A 12,981-nucleotide genomic window follows, 5' to 3' on the forward strand; every position below is an offset into this window, starting at 1 on the left:
GTTGAGAGCATTCCTTCAAGTCATTGGGATTTGGAAGGTAATAACCAGCACAATACTACCGCTTTGTGAAATATCCATTGTTAGGGTTAGTTAGGCCAGATCACCTAAAGATACTCTGGATCTATATATTGAACCTGCTTCACAGCAGAGGCCCTGGACCTGATGGTGCAGCTTTTACTGCTGTTCAATGTTGTCATTCCTTCTCAAAACTCTTCAAATGTGTTCGGGCATTAAAGAGACCAAGTGATGAAGAGTTTCAGGTGTCATTTTGTCCCATTCTTCCATGCAAACACATCTTAAGGCCTGGAGCAGTATGTGATCATCAGTTTTTTTTTTTTTTCACACATTCACCTTCTTCTTCCATACTCGCACATTTCTAATGTGTGCAGAATGAGCTTTTGCATGGTCATGTTGGGAAAAAAAAGAGATTAATAATCTTAAAGGCAGCATGCTGCTCTGAAATAATAATAATAATAAAAAAGAACTTCTCCTGCATTAATGCTGCCATCACAGAGGTGTAAGAACGCTGAATAGTTTAAAGATATTCTGCACTTTAATGGGAGATATGTGCAAATCCTTCCAATCTTTCTGATGAACCAGGACCCCTCTTGCTGTGAGGCGACTGCAAACCACCACGGCCTTAAACTTCCCAACTGTGTTGCATGATTGTATTGCAAAAATGGATGTACGTTAGCAAATATGATGAGGCCAATGAGAAATAAACAACATCTCTTAGGTTCAGGTCCGCAATTCAATAAAAGTCAAAGTGAATGTTTGTGTTTAAAAAAAAATAAAAATCACACATAATACTGGTAGATTCTACACATGACCTCCAAGACAATATGCTGAAGAATTATCAATAAATATCCTAACATTTGTGGCTCCGAGGTTCCTCCAGCAGAGGGCCCGTAGTGTTTACATTCTGCTGTACAGACAGCCTTAATGCGCATGTTTGTCACCGGCTGTGATGAGGGGGGAAAGGAGGGTGAGCGCCTCTGTTCCTGAGTATCCCGCGGTAATATCCGGAGGTGAAGAGGGCATAAGCAGCCGGAGGATGCGAAACGAAGAATGCGATCTGGAGCTACAGGAGAGAAGTATCATATGTGCTCCTGATGTATGAAATCGAGGCGTCTCAGAGCATTGTTGTCTGGAGGAGAGAAAACCACAATCCTTCTTTGTCCTCAAAACCTCAATGAATGAAGAAACAGACAAGAGTTGATTTCCCTCATCGGTAAAGGGCAGAGTGGCTCACTGTAGCATTGTGCATTTATTGTCCTGTGCCCGGAATTGTTTCCTTCTGTAGGGTGAAAAAAAAACGACTTTAAGATATGATGAGGATAAAGGAGACAAAGCAGCGGATGTGGAGCCAGAGCTGAGAGCAAAATCTGCTTATGATGACAACCAGATTGGGGTGATGCAATTTGGTCAAAGCTGTCACTTTTGATTTGCAGGGGAATCTTTGGTATATCTGCAGGAGCGGGTGTGTTTACAAGGCGGACAGCAGACCGCATTACGGGTCAAAACAAACACCCTCCGGTGCTGCAGGACAGGACGCATCCGCTGACGCGCTGCCGGTAGATGCTCTTTTCCCTGACGCTCTTCCTGTTCAGGATCTATCGACATCTCTCCATCATGTTCAGCTCAGAGAGACTCACTGTACCGGATTATGTCAGTCGGCTGCAGAGAGGGAGGAGCGGCTCCGGAAGCGACCCCAAGGCGGTCTCTCCCGGTATCAGTGCCGACGTCCAGGCGGTTTTGGACACCTCAATCCCCGCCCTGCGCTCCGCCGTCAGGAGGCTGAAGTTGGCAAACGAAAGCTCGGATTCAGACGAAACCCGCAGGGCCGTCGCGGAGATCTATCAGCTGGTGGAGGAGGCTTGGGTTTTGCCTACAGTAGGCCGTCAAGTGGCCGAGGAGATCTGCAACAGGATCCGGCTGGATGGAGGCCTGGAGCTGCTGCTTCAGCTCCAACAGACACCTGATGTGGAGATCATCTATGAGTCTGCAAAACTTCTGGAGCAGATACTGATCTCAGAGAACAGGTACTCTCTCTATGCAGTGTCGGTTTGAACACCTCTGCAACAAAAGCATGTTTCCGTTTTAAAGATTTTCTGTTGAGTTTCAGCTGAGATTGCGTCACATTATGACAGAGAGAACAATGGAAGCAAGATACCAACACGACATGTTGGAAGGCTGTTTTCACTGTCTGTAAAATTAAAAAACCACATAAACAGTACTGTGCAAAATCTCAAGAGACAAAATCTCTTGAATTTGAAGCCAGATGTTCTTGTGGCCTTGATAAAGAACTATTGCTCTAGTGGCCTTGAGCAATAGTTCTCCAGGCTTTCTGAAGGTTTTTCAAAGACTGCTTTTCCAGTCCAGTTCTTGTGCCTGAAAAGGCACCCAAGTGCTAACAAACAACTTTGCAAAGAACCTAATTCAAATTGTATCCTTGGGCACTTTGTTACTAGCAGCCTGTTGAAAAGCGACATGATTTGTTTAATTTCTTTAGTTTAATCCACAAACAATGCCAAAGACAGACCAGCAACCACCAACAAGTTGATTTCCAAGGAGGTATTAGTTGAAAACTTGTCATATCTCAGCACGGTGAGCAGTTTGTCCTTAAAAAAAAATCAGGGTACTGGACAAGTGAAGGACAAAAGAAGTTGCAGGCATAAAACATTTCTATGTCCAGCTCTGTTATGGCTATTTAACGTTTGGGCATATTTGTCTCATTGTTGAACAGTTTAGCTCATAAAAGCTTTAACACTGTGAAAAACACCCAACTCAAAAAAGACTTGTTTGAATCAACCAAAACTACAGGCCTCTGAATTCATAGTGAAATAAAGTAGGAAAGCAGTCCTCGTGTTTGAGAAGCTGAGAAAGGTGAAATCTTTGCTTAACATATCACTTGAAGAACGTCTGTTAATTTCTATTGATACACTAATTCTTAAACTGGTGTTTTCAGCACAAATGAGCACATTTGTCTTAAATTGGAATCATATCATACCACAAACCTCTGTTGGCAGGGACTATGTTGCACGCATGGGTCTGGGGGTCATTCTCAACCTGACTCGACAGCAGGAAGATGCCCAGCTGGCTCGCAGTGTTTCTGGCATCTTGGAGCACATGTTCAAACACACAGAGGAGACGTCGGTCCACCTCATCTCTAACGGCGCCCTGGACGCCCTCCTCTTCTGGTGTCGAGGGACAGACCCCACCGTGCTGCGTCACTGCGCCGTGGCCCTGGCCAACTGTGCCATGTACGGAGGCCACCGCTGCCAGCGATGGATGATCGAGAAGCAGGCGGCCGAGTGGCTTTTCCCTCTGGCTTTCTCCAAAGAAGATGAGCTCATTCGCTTCCACGCCTGCCTGGCTGTGACCGTGTTAGCTGCAAATCGAGAAATCGAGAAAGAGGTGGTGAAGTCCGGAACCCTGGAGCTGGTGGAGCCGTTCATCGCATCTTTGGACCCAGATGACTTTGCGCGCAGTTTATTGGACAGTGCAGACTGCATGCAGGGGAGGACGGCGTCTGACCTGCAGCACCTCTTGCCTTTACTGGATGGCACAAGAGTGGAGGGAAAGTGCATTGCAGCCTTTTATCTTTGTGTTGAGACCAGTATCAAGTCCCGTCAGCGCAACACCAAGGTACACCCACCATGCCCCTGCCACAGGACTCAATTTTTACACATGTGTAGGTGCTTTGCTGTGACTCATAATTTCTTCTCCTTTCAAGATATTTCAAGAGATTGGTGCAGTGCAAAGCCTAAAAAGAATCGTCATGTACTCCAGCAATGGGACAGCCTGTACCCTGGCCAAGCGGGCGCTGAGCATGATGGGAGAGGAAGTGCCGAAACGAATCCTGTCATGTGTGCCCAACTGGAAAACCTGTGAGGTCCAGACGTGGCTGCAGCAGATTGGCTTTAGTGCCTACTGCGACCGTTTCCAGGTGAGTAAAAAGTGAACGAGTGTCTAAACCACAGAAGGATGAACTCGTATCAGTTAGATGTTGGTTTGTCAGCGATGTGTCTTATTTTATAGGAGCTTCAGGTGGACGGAGACCTCCTGCTGAACATCACAGATCAAGATCTGAGCTCCGATTTGGGCATGGCGGCAGGCCTCACCCGCAAGAGGCAAGTGATTTAAAAAAACAAACAAGAAAAAAACTTTCAAAACACAAGTCTGAGGCAGTGTGACGCTGACCCTTTGGTTTACGTCATCATCCAGGTTTCTGAGAGACCTACGTGTGCTGAAAACTTACGCCAACTACTCCACGTGTGACCCAAACAACATGGCCGACTGGTTAGCCGAGGTGGATCCTCGGTTCCGCCAGTACACCTTTGGCATGGTCCAGTCAGGAGTGGACCGCAAAAATGTCCAGAACCTGACCGATCAGCAGCTCCAGCACGACTGCCACATAGACAACGGGGTCCACAGGGCAAAGATACTGTCTGCCAGCCGCAAACCGTTAAAACCATGTCACACAGATGCCCAGCCTCCGGGGCCCGACGTCTTCATCAGCTACCGTCGGACCACCGGCTCCCAGCTGGCCAGGTCAGGACTGAGAAGGAGAGAAAGCTGGATAATAGAGTTTATTGTTTTTTTGTTTTTTTTAGAAAAACAAAAGCCACATGTCAAGTGTTTAGATAAAAAAAAAAAAAGGTGATATATTTGTCAATCTTTCCTCAGTCTTCTGAAGGTGCACCTGCAGGTTAGAGGATACAGCGTCTTCATCGACGTGGAGAAGCTGGAAGCCGGTAAATTTGAGGACAAACTCATTCAGAGCGTGCAGAGGGCCCGCAACTTCATACTGGTCCTGTCTGCCAACGGGCTCGATAAGTGCATGGGTGACACCGGCATGAAGGACTGGGTGCATAAGGTGAGAGGAGTCCCACTCTGGGTAGGTTAGGTGACTTAGATGTTCTACATATGAGTTGATTGGTTGCCTAAAAAAGGGCCCTGCACATTCAGATGGTTCGTTAGCTAAAGTTTGACAAACGTAGACAAAAGCGAAATCGCAACAGCCTTCTGGGACACACAAAAAGTTCAAAATAAAAGCTTTCTCTGGAATGCTGTTCTGTGCTTTCTGTGCTTTATAAATTATGTTGCTGTTGGGGAAAATAACGTATAAATCAATATGTTTTGTGCACTGTTTTCTGTGATATTTTGTTGATTTGGGACCTGCGTTTCGCTGCATTTTCTAAAATCTTCCTTTTAGTTGTTAATGGCGGTACGGTAAAGGTCACCGATGTGTTGGGGCTAAAACAAGGATCACAAGACGCTGCGCTCTCAAGATTCCAGCCGTTAAGGTTTTGTATGTTCAGACTTCACACTTTTCACAAAGTTGAGGAGAATATTGTTTATTTTGCAGGAAATAGTCACGGCCCTGGCTGGCAAGAAGAACATAGTTCCTGTCACAGACAACTTCATGTGGCCTGACCCCATGTCACTACCTGAAGACATGAGAGCTATTCTTAACTTCAATGGAATTAAGTGAGTATCTGTACACTCAGCTGTACTTAAGACGGCACATTCTGATAAGGACCATTGCGTTTATCTTAATCACGAGCGGCGATCCTTTCAACTGTGCGATGACAACGCAGTCTCCGTTCACGCTATTATTGATCTCTCACAGCCTCGTATCTCAATCATGAATATTTTATCGGTGCATTAGGTGTTTGGCAGATTTGTTATATAACCACGTGAGTAACATTGGTTAGTTTTTGCTGCCTCTCCACACAGATGGTCTCATGAATATCAGGAGGCTACGATCGAGAAGATCCTCCGATTTCTGAAAGGACACCAAGACCTAATTGATGGGCCAGACGGCTCCAAAGGGCAGAAGAAGAAATGAGGGGACACAGACAGATGTTGACCACAGCTATAAAGACTATTCCTGATGCCCAACTTCCACATGTCCCACAGAGAACGGCCTGTCAGCCTTCCCCGCTCAGCCCAAATGCACTTGAAGCGAATGATGATTTGATTATATGCTCACACAAATGCTTGGTGAATAGATTTAATCTTTAAACAACAAATAACATAGAAAAGGGAGTTTCAGATTGTAAATAGTTAACTGTAAGCCTTTAATGTTAGTGCCCACATACTGCTGTATATGTGTAACCAGGCTCAGTATACCAGTGGCGGCTGCTGACTTTTAAAACAGGGGAAGCCCATATTACGCGTTCAGGGTTGTAGTGGCTCGTGCCATCCCAAAGCAGAAGATAGCAAAGTTAAAAAGAAATAGTTATAACATAGCTGTGTCTAGTATGACAAGTATGCCCAGCAAATACACAGAATGAAGGTATAGACTTTGAAAATTCACACAGCAAGGCCAAAATCAAGTATGATCGAATCTAAGGCCTGTAAATGGCTGGATCTGTGGCTGGATCAGAATCTGTGGAGCATTTTTCCCTGTCATAATGAATATTTAGAGTTTGATGGTGGTGGTAAGTATTCTTAAAAAAGGTAATATTTGTGAATGGGCAGCATGAATTCTGGAAAGAAACAACTAAAAGTATGAGTGAAACTCCGACAGCACTTTCACAGACAACCAGTCTCTTTCGTATCCGCTTTGGGACTGAAGTTCCAGCGTGCTTCTCCCCGCTTAAAAATTCGGCTGCCACAACATCTCTCATGATTGACAAACACTAACTCCAATCATCACGACACAGCCCCTCATATTGACACGCCCACGTCTATTCTACCCCCAGAGACGCCGGGCAGCCTCGGAAGTGATGAGTTTTTGTCGATTTAGCCAATGATGACCTAGAATTGTAGAAAAAAACTTGACTCTCCCGCCCCCTCCTGAAGCCTGGCTGACAGTGGCGGCTTCATAACATGATTTCCTCAGCGAACGGCGGCGATTTCAGAACAAATTACTTCAATAAGCTACAGAACAACATGTTGTAGTTATGAAAGTAAATGCAGTATTGGGCATATCTTGTGTTTTGTGAATAACTGTTTTATTGTCAATTTAACATTGAAGATGTAGCAATTTCGCCAGAGAATGGGAGAGGCTGCCCGGCTTCCCGTGTTGTCTCTGAATAGCCGCGGCTGCGCTGCAGTATACGCCTTCTGTATCTCAGGTAAATAACTGTGATTGAACCAGCCGCCAACGGCGCTCGGCAAAATCCTCACTGGGAATTCCTGAAGCATCAACTAGATAATCCGTCTCGACCAAAGTTGCTGTACATGCAGTTATCTTTTGTGTAACCTGTATACTGTAAAATAAATGGACTGAAGCAGATCTCTGATCTCAGTGATGTTACTGTTTTCTATTCTTAGTCTGTAAAGGCAAAGGAAGAGTGAATATGATGTCATCCTGCCCAGGAAAAGATGAGCCATCTCCAATTTAACCAGACGCGAAACGTGTAGAGACAGTGAAAAATAACCGTGTGGTATTCAGTGCATCTTTTCAGTACTCAAATTAGTAAATACTTTAAAAAAAAACAAAAAAAACTGTACAATTATGTGACGCATCACACTTTCTTCTATCACTGCTAACCTGAAACCAAAAAGATTTTACATCATTTCAGTGAGACGGATTTCTAAACAGGAACAAATCTGAACATCAGGCTTTTCAAACTTAAGACGGTTGCATGACTGAGACAAAGAATAGACATTTTTAGTGGTCATCTTTGTTACACAGTACCTGTGAAGGATGGCTTTGATCACTTTACACACCAAACTGCCACCCAGAATCAACAATGATCCTCATGCAGATTCATTCACGGTATCCGTTTGTGCATTTTTAAACCGACTGGCTGCTTTTGTTTCCTCAGTGAACGGTCTCCATTGCGAGGTTGGCGGCTTGTTTAAGTTGATCGCCCACTGGCCCTTCACATTAGCGAATTTATTTTTTCCTAATAAGGAGTTGATGGAATTGATGACTGGACTTTATACTCTGCCAGTCTACTCTTTATAGTGAATACAGTCGTATTGGTCCCTGCAAATATATATGTTCTTTAATGAAGAAAGCCACCAAACACAAAGAGGAGGATTTTTCCTGAAGTTGTCTTCTCTCATGTAAATGTCACCGTACAGTCTCATGTGGTGGGTGAACATAGCAGTATTACCCCAACGGGACTCTTCCTTTATGGTGCCATAAATCGTTGTGTGCTGGCCCATCTGTTGAGTGGATGTGAAAAACAACAAAAAACCTCCCTTTCAGTGGGCCTGCTTTTCTCTTTACTGCCCCCCTCTGGGCCTCTGATTCAGGATGCAAATGAGGGTGGGCCAATACCTTCACTTATTTTCATCCCTTTTCTTGATAAAGCTCTTCATTAGACGGGATGAAAAATCCTGTGGCACACAATGCTGAATGCTTCGTGTGACATTTTAACAAAGTGTATCGTGCGATACGTTTAAGTGACAAATCCTGACATGGTACAGGTTTTAGAAATTGTTTTTTACAAGAAACTATTTGCTGGGAGTTTTAATTCCCCAGCACATGTCAGAGAATCAAGTGTATTCTGGTTGTCACCCTAGGGGATTACTGCGGTAATCAGGAACTACACCCGTTTCAGGTAAATGAAATGTTGCAATGAATGAATAATCTACTAAAAACAGCATTGCACAGAATTTAACTATGTTTTTAAATCTTATATTTAGCAGCGGTAATGTATGGTGTACCATTACATCTACCAAATTCAATAGATTAGAATAGAAATATAAGGGATGCATGATGCATTAGGAACACATTCAATCTCAAAATAAAATCACAAATGACATCTTGTTCATCGTGCCATTTGTGTGAATGTGAACATAAAACAAAGCTGAAACCTCCTCTATCACGTAGACAGAAGAAGTTTCACCGTAAAGTCTATCAGGAGGCTGTTCCTCGTCCTTTGGTCTCGATCTCTTTGGTGTTGTTATAAGGAAGAATTTCATCATTGAGCAAACTAATAAAAACGAACTGGCACATATCCGTGTTCAGACAACAGTCTCCCAGCATCACAGACACGACGGATGCCTCTCTGTCAGAGCTGCTCCCCTCCCTGACTGACAGCAGGATGAATGTTAAACCTCTGATGGGATCCTGCCCTCTGCTTCTCCTCTGGTCACGATCCTGGGGACTCTCTGTGGTCTAACCTCTGATCCAAACATTGCAGAGTTCTGGACAGACAAACATGAAATATCATCAATATTTCATTGCCCGGATATTTACTGCAAATAAAACGTAACGGTTGACGAGAAAAGAGCAAACTCACCCAATTATTCCTGCAGGGATGAGGAGGATGATGGCAGCAAAGAGGAAGGGGAAGCCCCTCATGAAGTGCAGGGTGGCAGGGTAGAGGGAGTTGAAGAGGCCACTGCCCACCAGAAAACACAAGCTCTCTACACAGGCAACGGAGGCAAATAGTGCACCTGGGAAAAAGCACATACACGCACAGCTAAGTATACAACCTGTGGGTCACAAGCTGTCCCATGTGACAAAGACCATGCGTTCAGATCAAACTGCACTGTCATTCTGTCCCTGCACAGCTGACACACTGAGCCAGCTCTCAGTTCCAGATGTGTGCCGACTGCTGCTGGTTTCCTAAATAAAACTCTGTGTATGCCACTTTAAATTTATAGCCTCCTAAAGGCTATTTGCTTATTTACCGGTCGAAACATTGTTTGCATATGTTTGATTACTGTTTTGTGCTGCTGGCTGTGGAACTAACTGCCCCTTGGGAATAATAATATATTATTGTGTCCCCCGATCTCTGAAGCACCCGGGGGCACTAAAGCCTTCGGTTTTTCACAACCTTTGCACACAATCAGGAGCTGACCTTGCTCTGATGGGTCCACCAACTTGGACAGCTTTGACCTGAGCACAGGAGTTGCAGCCATGAAGAGGAAACACAGACCATAACCTGGACAGAAAAATGAACAGATTTGCACAACTACATTGTTCAGTATCACTGAAATAATAACGAGTCAATAGAACCCTTGTAATATTGTAAATCAAACTGTAAAAGATCCCATTAGTTGCCACGAAACACGATTAAAGGCTTGTTAACTATTATAATCTTTCCCCGGGACAACAAGCAGCGACTGTAATGAGTTTTTTTTTTTTTTTTTTCCCACTGGCTTGAAGTCAACACACACAACATCTGTTCAGTCTATCACTTTGCAGACATGTACATATGACAGCACTATCTTAGTAATAATGTTAGAGCAGGGAAAGACATTTCAAGAACTCATTTCTACAAGCTGTTAACAAAACATCTAAAAGTTACAGACACGCTTTCGAGCCTCTCACCTGTGAACATAAGCTGGGTGGTATCTGCCACAGAAAACACCACCAGCCCAATTACATTTGAGGCCAGACCCACAAGAGCCACCCACGAGTCCTCCAGGCAGCGCTGCATGATCTTCAGGCCCAGCAGACTGCTTAGGTAGGCCAAGTGCTGAGCTGCCGATCCATAGCCAATGAGGGCCGACCCCCAGCACAGTGGCGAGCTCAGCTCATACAACACATACAGCTCCTTGCTGCCGAAGTGAACCATCACCACCAGAAAGAAGCACAGCGTGTACAGCCACAGCTTGCCTCTGTGAAATCTTCCGCCACTTTCGCTGCTGCTGCCTCCTGTTGAGTAGAGGCGCCAGACAGCTTTATGGTGGCGTGTGGTGAGGAGCTTAGCACTTGGGTCTGGCAGGACGGACTCACGGACAAACAGGTAAGCGTAAAGAGCTGAGGCCAAGTTGATGGCCAGGGCCAGCCAGAACGGGTTGATGTAACTGAAGAAAAAACAGCAGAATTAAAGATTATGTTTTCTTTTTTTAAAAAACAGATGGCAAAAATGTTATTCTTGAGCATAGTCATTTCTTACCCTTGTGCCCGCCGCCACTGACCTCCAATGATGCTGGCGAGCATCCCTGAAAGGCCCAGACAAGCCTCCAAGACTGCCACCCTGAAGGTGCGGGACCTCCTATCACTGACGTCAGCCACATATGCAAAGCAGCCAGCCAGAATGGCATTAAAATCACCTGAGAGGCCACTAAGCAGCCTGCCCACGAGAAGGTAGACCACTGGCAGCCTGAGATACATCACCACAAGGTAGACCCCTACCTGCAGGGCCAGGCCAATGTTGGGGATGATGAGGACGAGCCTGCGGCCTGCGAGGTCGCTCCACGAGCCCAGCAGAGGTACCACCAGCAGTCCGACAGAAAAACCTCCCAGACTGATGTACAGGTTCCAGTGGGCTGTCAAGGTCTCCACCTCCTGAAAAAGGACCAGTGTAAAGAGCAGAGTGAACAGGTGGAGCCCTGAATTAGCCCAATCAGATGCTGTAAACACCACTTCTGGTGTTCTGTTCTGAATGCTCATCATATTCCTCTTGCTTAGTTTCAACTTGTGACAGTTGTTCCTCTTTGTTGAACGGCTTCAGGCCGCCACAGCGACTATTTAAATCTCGTGATTGCTCTAGTTACCTTTAAAAAAAAAAAAAAAAAAAAAAAAAAAATCACTGCATGTGCAGTTCAAGCACAGATGATCCGGGATCTTTGAACTGTTTCTTAAAGAAAACCAAAGTGTAAATAGTAAAAAAAAAACTGGATTCATCTTTTTTATGTTTATTTATTGGAGCGCTTCACTCTGCCAGAATAATTAATATATTCTGATGTTACTTTTTATTCTACGGAGTGCTCATGTATTAGTTTTAATTGCCAATAATGTACAACAGGATTGTTAAAAAAAAATGCAAATAATATACTTTTGCACGTGATGCTTTTCAACATCAATTACTTGTCAAAGTAGCACTAAGATGTCGTGTTTGTCCTTTTGACTGCTTTTCATGCAGCTTTCTCAATAACTGATAGAACTCAGGAGAAGAAAAACAGCGTTTTTGGCACCGTTTCTTCAACTAAACCAACAGGTAAAATTCATTTGCAGAGTTGTGACTTTAAAATTGACACCTTTTCTCGGGGTGTTGCTTCTGTCCGCAGCAACTTACAGACCTTTTTTCACAGCAGAAATGATAACACAATCTACTTTGCAAAGAATAAACGACTGAAGGCTGGACTTTATTAGGGGGAGACAGGGCCGTGGTCCCGCTGCTGGTGCCACAGGAAGCGCTTCAGGACACTAATAACAAAGAATTAATTAAGGTAATTAGCTCCACCTGACCCAGAAACTTTACACCGTTTGTGAAATCTTCACATTTTCAGCAATATGTCAAATCTGAACATTTAACGAGCATTTTCCAGTAACTGTTCACAAACTAAAGGGCAACCCCGCAGCTCCTTTATTTATCGACCTACACAAGTTAACTTACGGGTCACCCTGACTCTTAGTATTTCATGATACCGTTAAAAAGGACTTTGGTTGACTACCTTCTGCAGAGGGTCGGGGGGCACTGAGCTGTTGCCGCATTCCGACCTTTTGGAGCCATTGTAGCCGAGGTCGTCGCTGATGCGGTCCCACAGATACTGGGTAGACAGGGGGGCCTGAAGGACCAGAGAAAACATGGAGAGAAAGAGCACCGGCTCCACGGACACCGGCGGGGTGCATGTTAAAGACGGTCGTGCAGCCCTGGTCGTCGGTACATCAGCCTCCTCTTTGTGGCCGTCTGTTGAAGCGGCGCTGAGGACATCTCCGGGCAGGATCGCTGCGGTGTCCGACTCGTCCATGTCGAAACCGACTGTGCCTGAAACTATGTATTCATAAAGTATCTGGCGACCTTGTAGTCATAGCTACAAAGCTATGTGGCGTTTCTTTTAGCTAAAATAGGCTGAAGGTAACTTATCTACTAGCTCAGCCAAAGGAAGGAAGTCGCACAATAAAGCAAACAGTCAGCGCCCTCTTCTGGACGAAGGGACGAACTACAGTTAAATTATTTTGTTATGCTCGAGCAAGTTGGCAGTGGCCGCAACAGGTAACAGTTTATCGATCCACCTCCAGCAGCATACAGTCAACTATTACCACTCCTAAATACATACACATAGGTTGAATATGTATAAAAGTTTGCCTGCTAACCACAAACGTCAGCGTTA

General features: G+C 44.8%; 2 protein-coding genes across 2 annotated transcripts; one reads left to right on the top strand and one right to left on the bottom strand.

Moving 5' to 3' along the window:
- Nucleotides 1–971: 971 nt before the first annotated feature.
- On the top strand, nt 972–6,217 carry sarm1 (sterile alpha and TIR motif containing 1). Its single transcript, XM_075473534.1, has 8 exons — nt 972–2,042; nt 3,030–3,648; nt 3,737–3,949; nt 4,042–4,133; nt 4,228–4,554; nt 4,690–4,879; nt 5,372–5,493; nt 5,743–6,217. The coding sequence occupies exons 1-8, from the start codon at nt 1,579–1,581 to the stop codon at nt 5,852–5,854; spliced, it is 2,139 nt and encodes a 712-aa protein (XP_075329649.1). The 5' UTR covers nt 972–1,578; the 3' UTR covers nt 5,855–6,217.
- Nucleotides 5,388–12,754, bottom strand: slc46a1 (solute carrier family 46 member 1). The gene is made up of 6 exons (XM_075473535.1): nt 12,322–12,754; nt 10,821–11,212; nt 10,250–10,728; nt 9,777–9,860; nt 9,213–9,369; nt 5,388–9,117 (listed from the first exon to the last, which is right to left on the bottom strand). Exons 1-6 carry the CDS (start codon nt 12,616–12,618, stop codon nt 9,063–9,065), a joined length of 1,464 nt encoding a protein of 487 aa, XP_075329650.1. The 5' UTR covers nt 12,619–12,754; the 3' UTR covers nt 5,388–9,062.
- Between the last annotated feature and the right edge of the window lie 227 nt (nt 12,755–12,981).

Source organism: Odontesthes bonariensis, chromosome 9 (genome assembly GCF_027942865.1).
Source record: "Odontesthes bonariensis isolate fOdoBon6 chromosome 9, fOdoBon6.hap1, whole genome shotgun sequence".
NCBI lineage: Eukaryota > Metazoa > Chordata > Actinopteri > Atheriniformes > Atherinopsidae > Odontesthes > Odontesthes bonariensis.